The sequence below is a fragment of the Mya arenaria genome, chromosome 10 (assembly GCF_026914265.1).
Source record: "Mya arenaria isolate MELC-2E11 chromosome 10, ASM2691426v1".
NCBI lineage: Eukaryota > Metazoa > Mollusca > Bivalvia > Myida > Myidae > Mya > Mya arenaria.
This window is the reverse complement of record NC_069131.1, coordinates 18580588-18602605: the sequence shown is the minus strand read 5'-3', so window position 1 is coordinate 18602605 and position 22018 is coordinate 18580588. Positions and strand designations below refer to the sequence as shown.

Sequence of the window (22018 nt, the reverse complement as noted above, 5' to 3'; positions counted from 1 at the left end):
TATGTACCTTTCGTTACTAGCACTAGCAAGAATCTATAGTTTATGCATTTTGTCAGAATCGATCTACGAAAAAAACATAAACAATACAACTCCGAAAAAGTCCTCAATTGTCATTGGCCTACACAAGTAAAAAACAACAACTTATGTTGAATATATTATGATAATAAAATAAACCAATCCTTTAAAATAAATAACAATGTAAAATACGTTAATACACAATAAGCGCGTGTTTTTAACCATTCTACGTGACCAAATCTTGTTCATCTTTATTGTAATTAAAGTGTTGGCCCAGCAGCCGCCCGAGTTTGTTATTGTGGCTTTTGTGAAATTCCCGCAATAGTTTTCTCGTTTCGGGAAACATGTCTCCAATCTTGATATCACCTTTTTTCCGAGTGTTCTTTTTGGTTTCATTTGAGATTTCCTGCAGATCTTCAATAGGAAGACGAGCTGAAAATAAAACAACAAATTACTCGTATTATGTCACCCTTCAAGAATATACTCGCAATATGTCATCCTTTAACAAAATACTCGCAATATGTCATCCTTTAACAAAATATTCGCAATATGTCATCCTTTAACAATATACTCGCAATATGTCATCCTTTAACAATATACTCGCAATATGTCATCCTTTAACAATATACTCGCAATATGTCATCCTTTAACAATATACTCGCAAGATGTCATCCTTTAACAATATATTCGCAATATGTCATCCTTTAACAATATACTCGCAATATATCATCCTTTAACAAAATATTCGCAATATGTCATCCTTTAACAATATACTCGCAATATGTCATCCTTTAACAATATACTCGCAATATGTCATCCTTTAACAATATACTCGCAATATTTCATCCTTTAACAATATACTCGCAAGATGTCATCCTTTAACAATATATTCGCAATATGTCATCCTTTAACAATATACTCGCAATATGTCATCCTTTAACAATATACTCGCAAGATGTCATCCTTTAACAATATACTCGCAATATGTCATCCTTTAACAATTAACTCGCAATATGTTATCCTTTAACAATTTACTTCCTTTATGTGATCCTTAAGCAACAATATACTCGCATAATGTCATCCTCAAACAACGATATAGGCGCGATATGACATTATTAAAGAACAATATACTCGCAATATGCCATCCTTAAACAACAATATATGCGCGATATGACATTATAAAAGAACTATAAACTCGCATTATGCAATCCTTAAACAACAATATACGCGCGATAAGACATAATTTAACAACAATATACCCGCATTTTGACAATGTTAAATAACAAAATACTCGCATTGTGTCGTCCTTTAACAACAATATACTCCATCCTTTAAGAACAAAACATCCACACATCGTCATCCTTAAAGAACAATACACCCACACACCGTCATCCTTAAAGAACAATACACACACACAACGTCATCCTTAAAAAACAATACATCCATACATCGTCATCCTTAAAGAACAATACATCCACATATCGTCATCCTTAAAGAACAATACACCCACACACCTTTATCTTTAAATAAATACACCCACACACCGTCATCCTTAAAGAACAATACACCCACACACCGTCATCCTTAAAGAAAATACACCCACACACCGTCATTCTTAAAGAAAAATACACCCACACACCGTCATCCTTAATGAACAATACACCCACACACCGTCATCCTTAAAGAACAATACACCCACACATTGACATTCTGAAATAAAGATAAACTCATACATTGCCATCCTTATACAGCAATACACTACCACAATGCCATCCATAAAGAACAATACACCCACATATTTCCTTCCTTAAAGAACAATACACTCACACGATGTCATCCTTAAATAACAATACACTCACATAAAGCCATCCTTTAAGAACAATACACTCACACGATGTCATCCTTAAAGAACAATACACCCACATATTTCCTTCCTTTAAGAACAATACACTCACACGATGTCATCCTTAAATAGCAATGCACCAACACAATATCATTCTTTTAGAGCACTTCACCGACACCACAATTTCACCCTACAGTTTAAAATGTTACGTGTAAACTGTTTGATTTTGTCTCATTGGTCCAGCGGTTAATGTGTTTATTCGAGCTGTAATAACAAGTATATTTCAACATTTAAGTGTTTCATAGTTGATAACCAATAATACAATTGAAGTTCACAAAACAATCAAATAATTCAAACGCTTACCAACGTACCAACGTTTAAAAAGTCGAATATTTGATCCAAATGTTCCGGTGTATGCTTGGAATAGTCCTCCGTTTTTATAACAAGGATCTGTTGTTTTGGAAAAACGCGAAAATACTCTTTTAAATGCAGATGGTAAACACCAATACGCAACCGGACCTGAAACAAATAACGCAATAGGAATGATCGGGAGAAAATACAGTTGGCCGATTCCTCAGAACTTTGTCAAAGTCGCTGTAAACAGCATCGTGGGTGTCTTAAAAGTTGAACTGTTTTATGATGGGCTCATATATATGTATTTAACAAGTAAAGCTGAAACAGTCGTCTAAATATTTCAGAAAAAAATACAGATCACAACTGGCATCCGGTTCCGGTGTGAAAATGTAAACACGACAACTTTTTTACCAAATGTAAACTACTTGGAAATTACGCTTTTGGAGCGAAACCGTATCATATGAAAGTGTAAGGAGGCATTTAATAATGTGCGCTTAGTGTGTGGTAATAAAACGGGTTGAAATTCAAGACATTTTTTTTTAAATGCGGATCAACCGTTTTTCTTTGTTCTCAAAGAGAAATTATAAAGAGAACCACGGACGATTTTTCGTTCCGCTCTACTGAACACGCTGATAGCCTTAAATAAATTGGTTGCCGATTAGTGACCTCCACACCAGTTATTGACTCGATATAATTGTCCACGGATGAGTGCACGCGTTATTCTTCAGGCGTTAATACATAAATTCACAAATAATGAAACACATTATTAAAAGCTTACACTATGCATTCAACAAAGAAAACTGACAAAAAACGAATAAGATCATCCACGGGAAGTGAATTATCCGAGGTTGAAATGGCGGAAGTTGATACTCTGGTAAAAAACAATGAAAATGCAGGTAGTGCAAATAAGAAAGACAAACAAACCAAGAAAAAAAACAAAAATCATAGGCGAGGAAGAAACAGACGCATGTACTTCATACATACAAAAAGAAAATAAATAAGATGACATAAACCAAAAATTGAACAACATGCTCACAAAAAATGACCGCTCCTTCATTCAAAACATAATCAATAATGGATACCTTAGATGAAATAAAGGACACTTTGCTAAAATCTGTGGTACACAGGGTTGAGATCTTAGAAAGTGAGCTACATGAAACAATAGTAAAAAAACAATAGCCTAACGAAGGAGCTTGACAAACAAAAACAGAAAAATGATGAAATTAAAAAGCAATCAGAAATTATTAAAACAGAACTTTATAAACAAAACGAAAAGCTAATTGAGGAGGTCAATGACCTTGAACAATACAGCCGACGTAATAATATATGCATAACGGGCGATATCAAGGACTCCAACGGCCAGACCTCACATGAAACAGCACAACAAGTTCTAGAATTATTTATAACAAGCATAGACATAGATATTGCAATGGGCGAAATTGATGTGGCGCATCGACTAGGAAAATACAATGAGAAGAAAAACCGCCCCATAATTGTCAAATTCGTGTGCAGGGAGGTTAAAAGTCTAGTAATGAGGAGGGCAAAACTACTCAAAAACTCGCGCAAGCATGTATTTATAAACGAAGATTTGACCAAATTGAACAATCATGTACTATCTTCCTTGCGCATTAAAGACAAGAGTAAAGTTGAAAAATGCTGGTCATTCGAAGGCCGCATTTTTGCAAAATTCTGTGATAAAGAACGAGCCATACAATTAAAATATGCTGATTTTCAGACATGGTTAAACCTTGCATGGCCAAATCCAGAAGAAGCAGGCACAGGAGACGTAGCTGGCAGAATAGGCGACTAACTTTCATTATAGACTTAGAATAAAGCAGACGGATAAACTTCTTTACAAGTGTAATTTTGCATACGTACTATTTTATAGAACTGAATTAAGCCTTACTGTATATACAGGCATTAACTTGTTATGTTAATACCATATGTCGCTTTATAAAATAATAATATTGGGATATATGTACCAAAGCAACATATTATGAATATTATAAAGAATTCCCATATTAAAGCTCTTTTGCACACTTATTCATGTCCTTGGTCTGTTTATTTGGTTTCTCACTTTTGTAAAATGTATTAATATATACAAAAAACGTTTGTCATCTAATTTTTTAATCAATACCACTTAACAATGAATTTCTAATTACTAATAACAATAAAAATATGACTACTTACTGTGTATTATTAAAAAATATATATATTTTTATTTTGCTAAAATTGTATAAAATGATATAATTGCTGAGTTACTACAAAGCATATATTATACAATACTTGTAAGACCGCATTTGTAGTTAAAGTAATAAGTTAGAAGATAATGCTATTTATGTTGTTTGTTATCTTACGATAACCATTTTGTCAACATATAGTAAAGACTTACGAATATAATGGATATAATTTACTCTTAGCTATTATATTGTACAAACTTTGTGTATAACCTCACTTTAAGATTTCTAACACTATAGCACACTGTGACTATAAAGATATTCTTAAACAATCATATATCATAACAGTGTGGTCACATATGTTACTTAATTGAAATGGTATATCTAAACGATAGAACATCTAAACCGTTTCGTTTTCTTTGTGTTTAGATGTACTCTTACTGCTTAAAGCCTGCAAATGCTGCTGCTTGTATATTATGTCACTATATTGTTTACATTATATACTATGGTTCTAAATGTTTCGTTTTCGATCTAGATCCATGTATTTAAAAAAACTCCTTATAAGTTAGAAGCATAAAATAACCACACAGAATTATAACTCACCTATGTGAAAACTTAACAATTGCAAGAGTAAGAAATGTATTAGCTGGATTATTATATCTAGATAAGTTACTGTAGAAACTATACAGCTATAGAAATTTACTTTGAGTCATGATGCAAAATGTTGACAAGTTTAAAATGTTCAGACTATGTCGTTGTTGTTTTTTCACTTCTTTTAATGAATAATTAGGTGTTATTTTTGCATAATGTAGACAGTACCTTAAAACCAATGTATGACGATTTGATGTTACTATTATTATTAGATTCTAACCCACTTTATAGGATGACTAAATACTTGAATCAAAATGTTAAAAAATACAACTGTATTACGGAATGTCATTTGCAGTGAACACTTCCTCAACACAATACTTCTACACATATGAATCTGTTTGGCATATTTTTCTATGTATAGTATCATTATAGTATTTAACACTACTTGTTTTGGGAAACTGTAGCGTGGAAACATGCGTAATGCAACCACAAATCCAATTTATAGGTTTCGCTCAAAAAGCGTATGTTTTCTTCTTTTCTTAAGTAGTCTATTTTCTTATCACAGTCGAATATTTCTTCTTTTCTTAATAAGTCTATTTCTTATCACAGTCGAATATGGCACCAGCTTTGTTACATATTGATTTGTTGTGTACATGTGTTCTAGAAGAGTTGCAAAGTGTATCTCATTATTATATCAAGGTTGATGAACAGATTAGTGGATTTCATAGTCTAAGTACTTTTTATAAAAATTGTGCTATAAATGCCCATATCAATTTGTACTTTTAATGTAAAGGGGTTAGGGGAAAACAAAAAACGTAATAAAATATTTAATTGGCTCCGAAACAATAACCATGATATATTCTTTCTTCAAGAAGTACACTGTAAAACGTCGGACTATAACAAATGGAAACTGGAATGGGGATCTGATGCATATTTTAATGGTAACAGCTGAAATAGTGCAGGTACTTGTATATTGTTAAAGAAGAATAATAGCTTTAAAATTATAGAACATAAAGAGATCATAAAGGGTCGACTACAATGTGTAAATATTGAAATAGAAGAAAGAAATATTATGCTGATAAATATATATGGCCCAAATACAGATGATGGGGAGTTTTTTTTAATATTTTAGAACAATTTATCGCGGAAAATGATGAAAAAACAATAATTGTCGGTGGTGATTTTAATATAGTACTAAATGAAGAATATGATAAGCGAAACGGACAGAAAAATACTCATAAAAAATGAAGGTACAAATTAAATAGTTGTATTCAAAGCTATAATTTAGTAGATATATGAAGGATTAAACATCCAAATAAAAAACAATTTACGTGGCACTCAAATAATAAACCCCCAATTTTTTGCAGACTTGATTACTTTCTGGTTTTGACCAATATATCGAATAATATATCGGAGTGTAAAATATCCACTGGCATAAGATCGGATCATTCAATCGTAACTATAAAGATAGTTCTGTCTAAACATCAACGAGGTCCGGGAAATTTCAAACTTAACAATTCTGTTCTATTAGAGGCTGAATACCGAGCAAAAATTAAAAAGGCCATTAAAGATACAGCTGAAATTAATAATCATGCAAATCCAAACACTTTGTGAAAAAATATTAAAGGTGCCATTAGAAATGTTACTATTCAATATTGCACATATAAAAAGAAAGATAGAATCAAGACAGAACAAAAACTAACAGAAGAAATTAACAATATAGAAATACAATTCGCCAATAATCCTAGCAATAATTTAGAGAATATATTAAAGGACAAAAAACAATCACTAGAAGACATAACAAAACAGCAAGCTCAAGGCTATCGTATTAGATCTAAGTCAGAATTTATAGAAGGCATGGAAAAAAACTCAAAATATTTCGCTAATCTTGAGAAAAAGAAAAAAGTGCAAAAATACATAACTAAATTAACTGTAAACAACGTTGAAATAACTGAACCCAACAATATACTCAACGAAACTAAACTGTTCTATAATAACCTTTATAAAAAAAAAACAACTAGACGAATCTAAAGAATTCTTCTTTAAGCACAATACCAATAAATTAAATAATGTACAAAAAGAGTCATTTAAGGGAAAGTAAACAGAATAGGAGTGTGCTGAAGCTTTATTAGCAATGAATAATAACAAAAGCCCAGGTTCTGACGGTTTAACGACAGAGTTTTATAAATTATTTTGGATTGAAATTAAGTTGTTTCTTTTAAATTCCTTAAATTATTCATATACCAAAGGGAGTCTTACACAATTACAAAAGCAAGGAATAATAAATTTAATACCAAAAAAAGATAAAGACACCTCCTCATTAAATAATTGGCGTCCTATATCTTTATTAAATATAGATTACAAAATTGCCACAAAATATATTGCCAATAGAATGAAACTGGTTATTCAAAGTCTAATTCATAATTCTCAAACAGGTTTCATGAAAGGCAGATATATTGGGGAAAATATCCGACTGATATATGATATTTTAGATCATTTAGATAATACTAATAACCCGGACCTTCTACTGTTTGCAGACTTTGAAAAAGCCTTTGATAGTATTGATCATGAATTCATGTTTAAAACTCTAGAATATTTTAATTTTGGTAACTATTTCAATAAATTGACAAAACTATTTTATTACGATATGCAGGCTTGTAAAACTAACAACGGTCATTTATCAGATTTATTTACGATAGAACGCGGTGTAAGGCAAGGTTGTCCCCTATCCCCTTATCTATTTATAATATGTATAGAAATGCTTTCCATAGCAATAAGAAAAAAATCAAATATAAAGGGAATAATCAAAGATAACGAAGAATTCAAAAACACTTTATTCGCGGAGGCTGCAACTTTTTTGTTAATGGTACTGAAGCTTCTAGTTACGCCCTTCTTAACACAAAGAGTTTAGCAATAGCTCAGGTTTAAAATTGAATATGAGTAAGTCTATAGTATTGAGGGCTGGTTCACTGCGCTTCGCTGATATTTTTTGCAAAATGAAGCAATTTAAGTGGACATCGGATCAAGCGACAACGTTAGGCATTGTATTTACAAATGATAGAAACAAACGTATAGTATTAAACTACAAATGTAAAATTGAAAAACTTTATTCAACATTGAATAGATGGAAAAAACATGGTTTAACATTAATTAGTAAAATAACGGTTATTAAAACGTTTGCAGTTCCAAAAATTGTGTTTCCATTAACGGTTCTTGAAAACCCACCAGCAGCCAATTGTATAAACAATGGTAAATAATTACCTCGGTAAGTAAAACCACCGGTAAATTCCGTGGTAATATTACCATGGCGGTAAATGCGTTGTATAAAAGAAATTACCAAGGCGGTAAATTTACCAGGGTAAATTTTACCAAAATGTCCCATAATGCAATAGAGTGACGTCATTTTCCCGCACAGCTGTCAGATTGGAGGTATCTTTTTTATAAAAAAATGAATGTCCACATTCCATTTGTATAAAAAAAAATATCTAAAAGGCAGGTTAATGACAAAGTTCATCAAATCGGCCCAACAAGTTACCTGGTAAATATTCAACAAAACAGTACAAAGTATTATAAGCTACTCCCGTGGCTGATCAATAAAACACATGTATGCAACACTGCAAGGGGTAGGTTTATTCTGAATTCAGGGGTGTTACTCTTTACTTCATACAAAACTGTCAACGAATACCGCAGAAAAATGCGAACATTATTGCAATGATTTGCAAGTCATAATGACACAATATATCTGAATAATTTAAAACAGAAATTAACTGACTAGAAATTATACTTGCTAACACAAAATTCAAAAAAATATCTTTGAATGGCATCTTCCGTTTTTCTCACGCTGACACCTAAGGAATTTATAGTCAGTTTCAACTTGTCATAGAAATGATGCACTGAGTTTCATAGAATTGATTCTCATTAAAGTGATCAATAATTCATATCTTTAATCTAATATGTACCATTGTTTCAGTATTCCATGTATTTGTTAATTAAAGCTGGGGGTCCATTGTTATATTTTAAACTGAATTATTGCTGAAATTAAGAATATATGTAAGAAAACACCACTGATTCTTTTTTGTGTCAATACAGACACATATTATAAATGTACTTGATATTTTCTATATCTCCTATGTGAAATGTCATTTCTTGAAGAATTCCATTTATTAAATGCTGCATCCAACCACTTTGCAAATTCATAAGATTGTTAAACTACATGCGACATTTGTATAATATATCAGTTATTTTAATAATTATTGACCAAATGATCTTGAATCTTTTTCTTTGATCTTGTTTGTAACATATATGTCTGCTTATTTATGTCATAATTGTTTCTGTTTAAAATAGAATGTTACATGATCTCTTCAGTTATTGTCAGCACTATTTAATAATATTTTTTAACTATTTAAAAACTAAGCTGTCCCATTGCGGATGTCAAATTGAAGTGTTAGAAGTACTTACTCATATAGTCACCATATTTTCATTTTACAGGAACATATTAAAAGTCAATATACAAGGAGTGTAACATTTATTTTCTATTTTCATTTAACTATAAATGGTCTTAAATTCAAAATCAAAGTCAATTCTTATGTATATACCAATAACCAGAATCAGCAATGTTAAACAGCATACAATTCACTAGCGGCTCCATGAAGTTCATGTTGTGATGTTTTCTTGACGGCACATTTGTCATATAACCTTGGTCTTCCACTGGTAGCAATCTAAAGATAAGTAAAATTATTTTGTAATCATTAAAATTATATGTTGTCTGTGAAAATCAGCTTCATATCTTAAATGGCTGATTAATGAATATTGGATGCGGATATGGAAATATGCATATGAGGGGGTGGGGGGTGGCGGGGGGGGGGGTGACGGCGTTCCCTAGAGGCCAATGTTTATATAAATTTGAAAGGTAAGTTAACAAGATCGTCGGTAAGAGATGATGGCTTTCACAATAAACAAACAAGTTAATGATATTTTGCTTTCATTCAAATGACAGTACACTGATAATTTACAGAAGAAAAAAAAACGACCTTATTTTTACCTCACTGCTCTTGGTGTCTTTAATCATGTGCCTGTTATATGTTCTATCATCACACTGGCTCTGCTGGCTTTCGCTGATGAAAAGCCTAAAATGATTATAATATTCATTATCACAATTATGAAATGGTTGTGTACAATTGAACATAAACGTGCTAATCGCAGAACTGTATATGTAACAGTATAATTTATATACATTTTAACAAACTCAAAAAATCATACTTGGGTATGTTGTCATACCACAGCTGTTGTTTTTATCAAATATACAGTAAACTTTTATATTATCAAGGCACTTCACAGTATTTGGTTAGCAGTCACCCCATTGTGTGCCTCTATATAAAAGAAAACTGTGGAAATAGACTATAGACTGAGGTATATTTCATAGAAAATGACGTCATAGCTGTCATTTACAGTATTGTTCAATGTTTACAGGCGGTTCAATTTGATTGTAAATATTTATGTGCAAAATACTCAAAATATGTGCAAAGTGGGATACATTTCAACAAAGTAAGGTCGAGACCTGCAATCAAGTGTTGGTCTCGAACCATTGCATTGAGCTTTGAAAGATTTTGGAATTATTTAAACGCGAAACAAGGTAAATAACTTTCTTAAACTTCAGATTTCTTGTGTCACTGTGTTTGTACATGAAATTTGTTCGTTGGAATATTTATAATGCATTTATTTGTTCACACAGTGAGTTATTGGCGATTTCTTACCTCTGTATTCCTGTCTTCTATTGATATGGACGTAATGGAACAGTTTTCTAAGCACGAAGTTTCAGTTTGTCTTTAAAATCGACAAAATGAGTTGTGAATCGAGCGTTTATTTATGTCTGGTCGGCCATCTTGATTCTGGTAACTGAGACGGTAAATCAATTTACCCACCTCTTGGAGGAGGGTAAATATTACCGCGGTAAATAGCTTGGTAAAATCTTAATTTTGTTTTATACAATAGATTACCGCCAATTTACCAGGAAAATTACCGCCGGTAAAATATTACCCTGGGTAAATCTGTTTATACAATTGGCTGCAGAACAAATTAATAAAGACATTGTAAAACACCTTTACAGCTTTTTATGGGATGGAAAGCCAGAAAAGATGGCAAGAAACATTATAATACAGGATTATAAAAATGGTGGATTAAACATGATCGAATTTAATATGTTCATATCAACAATAAAAACAAGCTGGATTAAAAGAATACTTGACGATTCCAACAATGGTAGTTGGAAAGTACCATATCTAAAGGAAATAAATATACTTGGTGGTAAAATTTTACTTGAGGGAAATTGTTCACCGAAGTATATCCTACCTGATATACAGAATACATTTCTAAAAGATGTACTTACAAGTTGGACAAGAATAAATTTTACTGAGGAAATAGAACATATTTCAACACAAATAATTTGGTATAATGAATATATCAACACATGTAAACACCTATTCTTTTACAAAGAATGGTATACACATGGTGTCATTTACATACACCATTTATTTAATAACACGACAAAACAATTTTACACATTTGAAGAATTTAGAATAAAGTATAATATACCGAACACAGATTTTCTAAAATATCATTCACTTATTTCAAGCATACCAGATAAATGGTAACGTACGTTAAAAAGCAATTGTACGAACATGAGCCCAAAAGTCAATTTGATTGACAAAATACTAAGAATAAAAAAATAAAAAAATATGTATATGAACATTATATGAAACAAACTATTAAAGGAGTGATAAATAAACCTCAAAATAAATGGAATAATATATTTGAAAACCTCGACTGGAAATCGATATAATTAAATCCCATTAAATGTACTATAGACACAAAACTTAGAGCGTTTCAATATAAGTATATCAATAGATTAGTGCCAACGAACACATATCTTTTCAATAGTAGGTTAGTCCAATCTACCCGTTGTAATATGTGTAACATGAATATCGAAACAATAAAGCACTTGTTCTGGGAGTGCCATCATATTCAAGTTTTTTGGTCAATTATAAAAAAACTAATCTGTAAAAATAATATCCCAGAACTAATTAATTATAAAACATTATATCATTTGGTGTAGAGCCCAAAACAGATTATTCAATAATAACTAACTTCATTATATTAGCAGCAAAATACTATATCTACAAGTGTAAGGTGAACCAACTTCAACTTAAATACGAATATTTTATTAAATTCGTTAAAGAAAGAAAAGAAACGGAAGCATACATAATAGAAAATGGAATCGACTGGTCTTGGAAAAAGCACTTAAAACTCAAGTTTTTTCTTTGCAAAACATACCCTCTGCCTCTTTCTATTATTAAAAAAGTATATAGATGAATGAACATAGCAGTTCTACGTACAAAGCTGACTGCGATATCTTTGTTCAGTTTTCACCCGGAACCGGACTATCTTTCTCTTTTTCTCCCTTCTTTCTATAATTAACCTACCTTTAATCTCTATCTAACACTCTCCTCAACAACATTAAATATTGTTAACATAACCTGTATATGTTTCTTTGTAAAATATATATACATGGATATTAATAACATGTAACTAGTTCAAAAGTATTATGTGTATAATATTTACTGATGTAATAATACATACAAAAGTTAATAAAAAAAACTGGATCCATTAAAGGGGCTGTACTTTGATGATGATATAGCAAAAAAAAGAAAATTGTCGAAAACTGACATAATCTTGGTATCGATGTGTACAATGCATTGAAACTTATTAACTGAAGTACCACCTAGTTTACAAAAACAATTTTCGCAGTGTTTTCGTTTTGTTCCATTAAAAAAGATTGCTGGGTATGTCTACCGAGTAGAATTCATTCCTTATGCGTGATTGGCTAGTCTATGTTATCACGTGATATTCCCAAGTTAGGTATATAGCTTAAATGTACCACTCGATTAGAGTAATCCTTCGTAGCTCAGTTTATACAGCGCTCAACTGCAATTTTTTGGCGACACGGGTTCGAACCCGGTCTACGACACAATTTTTGTTTTTACATTTTGGTACTTTTTTACAATTATGATATCAAAGCGTAACACATTCTATTTAAGAATTGTCCTGAGATTCATTACAGAAACAAAAATGTTCGATGCCAATCTGGTGTACAGTCCCTTTAACAAAAAAATAAACAATCAGCCAATTATTGTTTAAAAGCCAATACCGTTGGTATTGGAGTTCTATGCAAATGTTTTTGATCCAGATAACTAAACGCTTATAACATCTCCCTTCATGGCTTCTGCTCAGTTTTTGGGCGCCCGTAAATAGATTCATAATTTAGTGGTCAACATTATAATTTGTTCATTGAGAAGGCTTTTTTATTACCATAGTATCATTCCGTTCAAACTACATGCTAATAGGTGCACTGCCAATCAAGATAAACATTAATGGTTAAGGATCTATCAGTATGTTTTTAACAGAAGAAATGGTTAATTCAAAGAGGTAATTTTGGTAAATGCATACTGATTACTTTAAATAATGGTTTAAGATTGTTAGTATGTTCTTACAAACTTATTTGATGTTAGTATATGCTAACAAACAAATGAAGGATATTTGTTGATTTCAGTGTAAGATCGTATCTTATTTCACAAGTGTCATAGAAAAACATATTTTCTTGAGTGGCGAAGAATACGATCTTACACTGAAATTAACAAATTTTCTGTTTATTTTTTTGCTTACTTTCGGAGTTAAATAAGTATTCAATTTTATTTTCCTTAATAACCCCATTTTGAATTTTATATATATATATATATTTCGCCGCTTCTCGTGGGACTTAAAATTAAAGTTTATGACGTAGCTGTCAATTTCTATTTCCGGTTCGTTGAGAAAAATTTATCCGATGCCTTTTTCATACTATATTATTCACTCGTTTTTTCAATGTAAACATGAAATAAACATTAATCTAAGAAGACTTATAAGTGCATCTATGTTCCAAAAAAATAACGAAAGCACTTCACATTTATACAGGGCATGAATATGTGACCAAATTTCTACGCTGCCATTTATTGAATACAAATTTGAAGGTCGATCGTGTTAGCACAAACAATTGCGAATAATCATTGGATATAACCCATTTTATTTTAGTATAAGAGTTTGTTTCATGATACATCCATGGGTATTGAGTTAACCATCAATGTCAGAGACCCGTCTGAGTTGTTTGAAGAGAGGTGGTTTTCCTCGAAAAGGGTGAAGACCATGCTAGTTTTCTGACAAACTTTGAGGCGTAGGTGAGGTGAATAATCATCACCAGTTTTCCTCGAAAAGCATGAAAGAAAAGTTGTATTAGTCTTCTATTTTGTAAAAACTACCAACTTAGTGGACAGTCTCTGTTTATATCAACCGCTTCACCTTATTAAAGTCAAAAACGGCTGACTGCTGATAAACCGAGATAAATATATTGGAAAACAGGGGAAATACTGAACTATATTAGGGCATCATGTTATTTTGACCACTTACGTATGTGCTCATGTATGTTAATAAAGGGTTTAGGGGACTTATGTCGTGTTAATATTACCTCAAAATCAGTAACGATAGCAGGCGGCTTGTACAAGCAATGCCGTAGAGTATTCCGTTTTAGACAAGATCTGGTCGTGTTTAAGACAAACTTCACTCTTTCATGAAATCTTTCTGGACCTTTGTCCTTGCCTGCCGTGAAATATAAATAATCGGAATACAATCTGAAAAATAGAACAACAGTGTGATATATATATATATATATATATATATGTGTGTGTGTGTGTTCACTTCAAATGGAAGCAACACAACTACTGACCTCGTTATTATGCTTTGACACAAAATAAGCTACAATCGAACCCCGTTGACTCGAATTCACAGCGGCCGGCGAAGATATCTCGAGTCTATTGGAGCTCGAGCCAAGCGGAAATCAGTTAAAAGAAGTCGGACCTGTACATCCAGTTTTAGCTAACGAGAAGATCGCGTCAAGCGAAATCGTGCCATCGGGGTACAACTGTATACATCTGCTGCCAAAAGTACAAAACTGTGGACTGTGGAAGCTTCTTTAGAGAGCTTTAAAAAAAGAGATTACTGTCGATCATACAATAATATTTATTTTGGAAACATGACATTCATTATTTAATATGGAAATATCTAACATACCTGTCAATAGGATTTCTCAAAATCGCAATAATTTTTGCATCTGGATTAAAATGGTGAATATAATCGGCATTGGTATATAAAGGTTCAGTGAGGTTCTTGTATTCTGGCAGAAAGGTCCAATAATCGTTGTCCCACAGGGTGGAGGCACTGCAGTCGCCTGAAGAGACAGCGGCATGTAAACTATGCAGTCGAACCCGGCTGGTTCGAACTCCGTTGGCTCGATTAACTCTGTGGCTCGAACTAGATGTTAAGGGCCGACTTTTTTATACCGAAGGTAAGTATTCCCGCCTGACTCGAACTCTCTAGTTCCTGTTCGATACAACGGGGTTCGACAGTAGAACACATTGCGTAGTAGTTTACATTTAATTATTTTAGCAATGACTTCATCAATAACCTCATTACTGAGACCATTTCCTGGGTAGGCACGAGTACTGATCCTCTTCTAATGAGGGGGCAAAGCGAACGTGGTGCCCTTGTCGCTTATGCTAATGATCAATTGTCTAGCGGCGGACACCTAGACCACTAGACCACCTATTACACTCATAATCACGCTTATATTTCAGAAAACACTGTCCTCCTTTGTTATCATTGAATCTTGGTGTTCTAATTAAAATAACATCCTTGCTTACTTTGTTTATTTAAAAAAGGATAGCTTCCATTCTCGACAAGAGAGCGGAGCTTTTTAAATCGATTAGTCTGCTATTCTTTTCTTATCATCCTGTTCTATTAGAGGCTGAATACCGAGCAAAAATTAAAAAGGCCATTAAAGATACAGCTGAAATTAATAATCATGCAAATCCAAACACTTTGTGAAAAAATATTAAAGGTGCCATTAGAAATGTTACTATTCAATATTGCACATATAAAAAGAAAGATAGAATCAAGACAGAACAAAAACTAACAGAAGAAATTAACAATATAGAAATACAATTCGCCAATAATCCTAGCAATAATTTAGAGAATATATTAAAGGACAAAAAACAATCACTAGAAGACATAACAAAACAGCAAGCTCAAGGCTATCGTATTAGATCTAAGTCAGAATTTATAGAAGGCATGGAAAAAAACTCAAAATATTTCGCTAATCTTGAGAAAAAGAAAAAAGTGCAAAAATACATAACTAAATTAACTGTAAACAACGTTGAAATAACTGAACCCAACAATATACTCAACGAAACTAAACTGTTCTATAATAACCTTTATAAAAAAAAAACAACTAGACGAATCTAAAGAATTCTTCTTTAAGCACAATACCAATAAATTAAATAATGTACAAAAAGAGTCATTTAAGGGAAAGTAAACAGAATAGGAGTGTGCTGAAGCTTTATTAGCAATGAATAATAACAAAAGCCCAGGTTCTGACGGTTTAACGACAGAGTTTTATAAATTATTTTGGATTGAAATTAAGTTGTTTCTTTTAAATTCCTTAAATTATTCATATACCAAAGGGAGTCTTACACAATTACAAAAGCAAGGAATAATAAATTTAATACCAAAAAAAGATAAAGACACCTCCTCATTAAATAATTGGCGTCCTATATCTTTATTAAATATAGATTACAAAATTGCCACAAAATATATTGCCAATAGAATGAAACTGGTTATTCAAAGTCTAATTCATAATTCTCAAACAGGTTTCATGAAAGGCAGATATATTGGGGAAAATATCCGACTGATATATGATATTTTAGATCATTTAGATAATACTAATAACCCGGACCTTCTACTGTTTGCAGACTTTGAAAAAGCCTTTGATAGTATTGATCATGAATTCATGTTTAAAACTCTAGAATATTTTAATTTTGGTAACTATTTCAATAAATTGACAAAACTATTTTATTACGATATGCAGGCTTGTAAAACTAACAACGGTCATTTATCAGATTTATTTACGATAGAACGCGGTGTAAGGCAAGGTTGTCCCCTATCCCCTTATCTATTTATAATATGTATAGAAATGCTTTCCATAGCAATAAGAAAAAAATCAAATATAAAGGGAATAATCAAAGATAACGAAGAATTCAAAAACACTTTATTCGCGGAGGCTGCAACTTTTTTGTTAATGGTACTGAAGCTTCTAGTTACGCCCTTCTTAACACAAAGAGTTTAGCAATAGCTCAGGTTTAAAATTGAATATGAGTAAGTCTATAGTATTGAGGGCTGGTTCACTGCGCTTCACTGATATTTTTTGCAAAATGAAGCAATTTAAGTGGACATCGGATCAAGCGACAACGTTAGGCATTGTATTTACAAATGATAGAAACAAACGTATAGTATTAAACTACAAATGTAAAATTGAAAAACTTTATTCAACATTGAATAGATGGAAAAAACATGGTTTAACATTAATTAGTAAAATAACGGTTATTAAAACGTTTGCAGTTCCAAAAATTGTGTTTCCATTAACGGTTCTTGAAAACCCACCAGCAGCCAATTGTATAAACAATGGTAAATAATTACCTCGGTAAGTAAAACCACCGGTAAATTCCGTGGTAATATTACCATGGCGGTAAATGCGTTGTATAAAAGAAATTACCAAGGCGGTAAATTTACCAGGGTAAATTTTACCAAAATGTCCCATAATGCAATAGAGTGACGTCATTTTCCCGCACAGCTGTCAGATTGGAGGTATCTTTTTTATAAAAAAATGAATGTCCACATTCCATTTGTATAAAAAAAAATATCTAAAAGGCAGGTTAATGACAAAGTTCATCAAATCGGCCCAACAAGTTACCTGGTAAATATTCAACAAAACAGTACAAAGTATTATAAGCTACTCCCGTGGCTGATCAATAAAACACATGTATGCAACACTGCAAGGGGTAGGTTTATTCTGAATTCAGGGGTGTTACTCTTTACTTCATACAAAACTGTCAACGAATACCGCAGAAAAATGCGAACATTATTGCAATGATTTGCAAGTCATAATGACACAATATATCTGAATAATTTAAAACAGAAATTAACTGACTAGAAATTATACTTGCTAACACAAAATTCAAAAAAATATCTTTGAATGGCATCTTCCGTTTTTCTCACGCTGACACCTAAGGAATTTATAGTCAGTTTCAACTTGTCATAGAAATGATGCACTGAGTTTCATAGAATTGATTCTCATTAAAGTGATCAATAATTCATATCTTTAATCTAATATGTACCATTGTTTCAGTATTCCATGTATTTGTTAATTAAAGCTGGGGGTCCATTGTTATATTTTAAACTGAATTATTGCTGAAATTAAGAATATATGTAAGAAAACACCACTGATTCTTTTTTGTGTCAATACAGACACATATTATAAATGTACTTGATATTTTCTATATCTCCTATGTGAAATGTCATTTCTTGAAGAATTCCATTTATTAAATGCTGCATCCAACCACTTTGCAAATTCATAAGATTGTTAAACTACATGCGACATTTGTATAATATATCAGTTATTTTAATAATTATTGACCAAATGATCTTGAATCTTTTTCTTTGATCTTGTTTGTAACATATATGTCTGCTTATTTATGTCATAATTGTTTCTGTTTAAAATAGAATGTTACATGATCTCTTCAGTTATTGTCAGCACTATTTAATAATATTTTTTAACTATTTAAAAACTAAGCTGTCCCATTGCGGATGTCAAATTGAAGTGTTAGAAGTACTTACTCATATAGTCACCATATTTTCATTTTACAGGAACATATTAAAAGTCAATATACAAGGAGTGTAACATTTATTTTCTATTTTCATTTAACTATAAATGGTCTTAAATTCAAAATCAAAGTCAATTCTTATGTATATACCAATAACCAGAATCAGCAATGTTAAACAGCATACAATTCACTAGCGGCTCCATGAAGTTCATGTTGTGATGTTTTCTTGACGGCACATTTGTCATATAACCTTGGTCTTCCACTGGTAGCAATCTAAAGATAAGTAAAATTATTTTGTAATCATTAAAATTATATGTTGTCTGTGAAAATCAGCTTCATATCTTAAATGGCTGATTAATGAATATTGGATGCGGATATGGAAATATGCATATGAGGGGGTGGGGGGTGGCGGGGGGGGGGGGGGGTGACGGCGTTCCCTAGAGGCCAATGTTTATATAAATTTGAAAGGTAAGTTAACAAGATCGTCGGTAAGAGATGATGGCTTTCACAATAAACAAACAAGTTAATGATATTTTGCTTTCATTCAAATGACAGTACACTGATAATTTACAGAAGAAAAAAAAACGACCTTATTTTTACCTCACTGCTCTTGGTGTCTTTAATCATGTGCCTGTTATATGTTCTATCATCACACTGGCTCTGCTGGCTTTCGCTGATGAAAAGCCTAAAATGATTATAATATTCATTATCACAATTATGAAATGGTTGTGTACAATTGAACATAAACGTGCTAATCGCAGAACTGTATATGTAACAGTATAATTTATATACATTTTAACAAACTCAAAAAATCATACTTGGGTATGTTGTCATACCACAGCTGTTGTTTTTATCAAATATACAGTAAACTTTTATATTATCAAGGCACTTCACAGTATTTGGTTAGCAGTCACCCCATTGTGTGCCTCTATATAAAAGAAAACTGTGGAAATAGACTATAGACTGAGGTATATTTCATAGAAAATGACGTCATAGCTGTCATTTACAGTATTGTTCAATGTTTACAGGCGGTTCAATTTGATTGTAAATATTTATGTGCAAAATACTCAAAATATGTGCAAAGTGGGATACATTTCAACAAAGTAAGGTCGAGACCTGCAATCAAGTGTTGGTCTCGAACCATTGCATTGAGCTTTGAAAGATTTTGGAATTATTTAAACGCGAAACAAGGTAAATAACTTTCTTAAACTTCAGATTTCTTGTGTCACTGTGTTTGTACATGAAATTTGTTCGTTGGAATATTTATAATGCATTTATTTGTTCACACAGTGAGTTATTGGCGATTTCTTACCTCTGTATTCCTGTCTTCTATTGATATGGACGTAATGGAACAGTTTTCTAAGCACGAAGTTTCAGTTTGTCTTTAAAATCGACAAAATGAGTTGTGAATCGAGCGTTTATTTATGTCTGGTCGGCCATCTTGATTCTGGTAACTGAGACGGTAAATCAATTTACCCACCTCTTGGAGGAGGGTAAATATTACCGCGGTAAATAGCTTGGTAAAATCTTAATTTTGTTTTATACAATAGATTACCGCCAATTTACCAGGAAAATTACCGCCGGTAAAATATTACCCTGGGTAAATCTGTTTATACAATTGGCTGCAGAACAAATTAATAAAGACATTGTAAAACACCTTTACAGCTTTTTATGGGATGGAAAGCCAGAAAAGATGGCAAGAAACATTATAATACAGGATTATAAAAATGGTGGATTAAACATGATCGAATTTAATATGTTCATATCAACAATAAAAACAAGCTGGATTAAAAGAATACTTGACGATTCCAACAATGGTAGTTGGAAAGTACCATATCTAAAGGAAATAAATATACTTGGTGGTAAAATTTTACTTGAGGGAAATTGTTCACCGAAGTATATCCTACCTGATATACAGAATACATTTCTAAAAGATGTACTTACAAGTTGGACAAGAATAAATTTTACTGAGGAAATAGAACATATTTCAACACAAATAATTTGGTATAATGAATATATCAACACATGTAAACACCTATTCTTTTACAAAGAATGGTATACACATGGTGTCATTTACATACACCATTTATTTAATAACACGACAAAACAATTTTACACATTTGAAGAATTTAGAATAAAGTATAATATACCGAACACAGATTTTCTAAAATATCATTCACTTATTTCAAGCATACCAGATAAATGGTAACGTACGTTAAAAAGCAATTGTACGAACATGAGCCCAAAAGTCAATTTGATTGACAAAATACTAAGAATAAAAAAAATAAAAAAATATGTATATGAACATTATATGAAACAAACTATTAAAGGAGTGATAAATAAACCTCAAAATAAATGGAATAATATATTTGAAAACCTCGACTGGAAATCGATATAATTAAATCCCATTAAATGTACTATAGACACAAAACTTAGAGCGTTTCAATATAAGTATATCAATAGATTAGTGCCAACGAACACATATCTTTTCAATAGTAGGTTAGTCCAATCTACCCGTTGTAATATGTGTAACATGAATATCGAAACAATAAAGCACTTGTTCTGGGAGTGCCATCATATTCAAGTTTTTTGGTCAATTATAAAAAAACTAATCTGTAAAAATAATATCCCAGAACTAATTAATTATAAAACATTATATCATTTGGTGTAGAGCCCAAAACAGATTATTCAATAATAACTAACTTCATTATATTAGCAGCAAAATACTATATCTACAAGTGTAAGGTGAACCAACTTCAACTTAAATACGAATATTTTATTAAATTCGTTAAAGAAAGAAAAGAAACGGAAGCATACATAATAGAAAATGGAATCGACTGGTCTTGGAAAAAGCACTTAAAACTCAAGTTTTTTCTTTGCAAAACATACCCTCTGCCTCTTTCTATTATTAAAAAAGTATATAGATGAATGAACATAGCAGTTCTACGTACAAAGCTGACTGCGATATCTTTGTTCAGTTTTCACCCGGAACCGGACTATCTTTCTCTTTTTCTCCCTTCTTTCTATAATTAACCTACCTTTAATCTCTATCTAACACTCTCCTCAACAACATTAAATATTGTTAACATAACCTGTATATGTTTCTTTGTAAAATATATATACATGGATATTAATAACATGTAACTAGTTCAAAAGTATTATGTGTATAATATTTACTGATGTAATAATACATACAAAAGTTAATAAAAAAAACTGGATCCATTAAAGGGGCTGTACTT

At 31.7% G+C, this 22018-nt stretch overlaps 1 protein-coding gene and 2 long non-coding RNA genes across 3 annotated transcripts; all 3 read right to left on the bottom strand.

The window, feature by feature from the left end:
- Window positions 1-235: 235 nt before the first annotated feature.
- On the bottom strand, window positions 236-15310 carry LOC128204417 (carbohydrate sulfotransferase 15-like). The gene is made up of 4 exons (XM_052905833.1): window positions 15271-15310; window positions 14534-14664; window positions 2230-2377; window positions 236-447 (listed from the first exon to the last, which is right to left on the bottom strand). The coding sequence occupies exons 1-4, from the start codon at window positions 15308-15310 to the stop codon at window positions 242-244; spliced, it is 525 nt and encodes a 174-aa protein (XP_052761793.1). The 3' UTR covers window positions 236-241.
- LOC128206855 (uncharacterized) lies at window positions 9543-10881 on the bottom strand. Its single transcript, XR_008256603.1, has 3 exons — window positions 10734-10881; window positions 10022-10106; window positions 9543-9698 (listed from the first exon to the last, which is right to left on the bottom strand). It is a non-coding gene; the product is annotated as an uncharacterized LOC128206855 (long non-coding RNA).
- Window positions 15311-18896: 3586 nt separating the features above from the next.
- Window positions 18897-20238, bottom strand: LOC128206854 (uncharacterized). Its single transcript, XR_008256602.1, has 3 exons — window positions 20092-20238; window positions 19380-19464; window positions 18897-19052 (listed from the first exon to the last, which is right to left on the bottom strand). It is a non-coding gene; the product is annotated as an uncharacterized LOC128206854 (long non-coding RNA).
- Window positions 20239-22018: the final 1780 nt, after the last annotated feature.

Excerpts from the sequence above, each read along its gene's own strand:
- LOC128204417 (XM_052905833.1), bottom strand. The coding sequence starts at position 15,310 with ATGCCGCTGTCTCTTCAGGCGACTGCAGTGCCTCCACCCT. Across the intron at positions 2,378-14,533 it reads CTATCGTTACTGATTTTGAG|GTCCGGTTGCGTATTGGTGT; the intron begins GTAATATTAACA and ends TATTTGTTTCAG. Across the intron at positions 448-2,229 it reads ATTCGACTTTTTAAACGTTG|CTCGTCTTCCTATTGAAGAT; the intron begins GTACGTTGGTAA and ends TTTTATTTTCAG.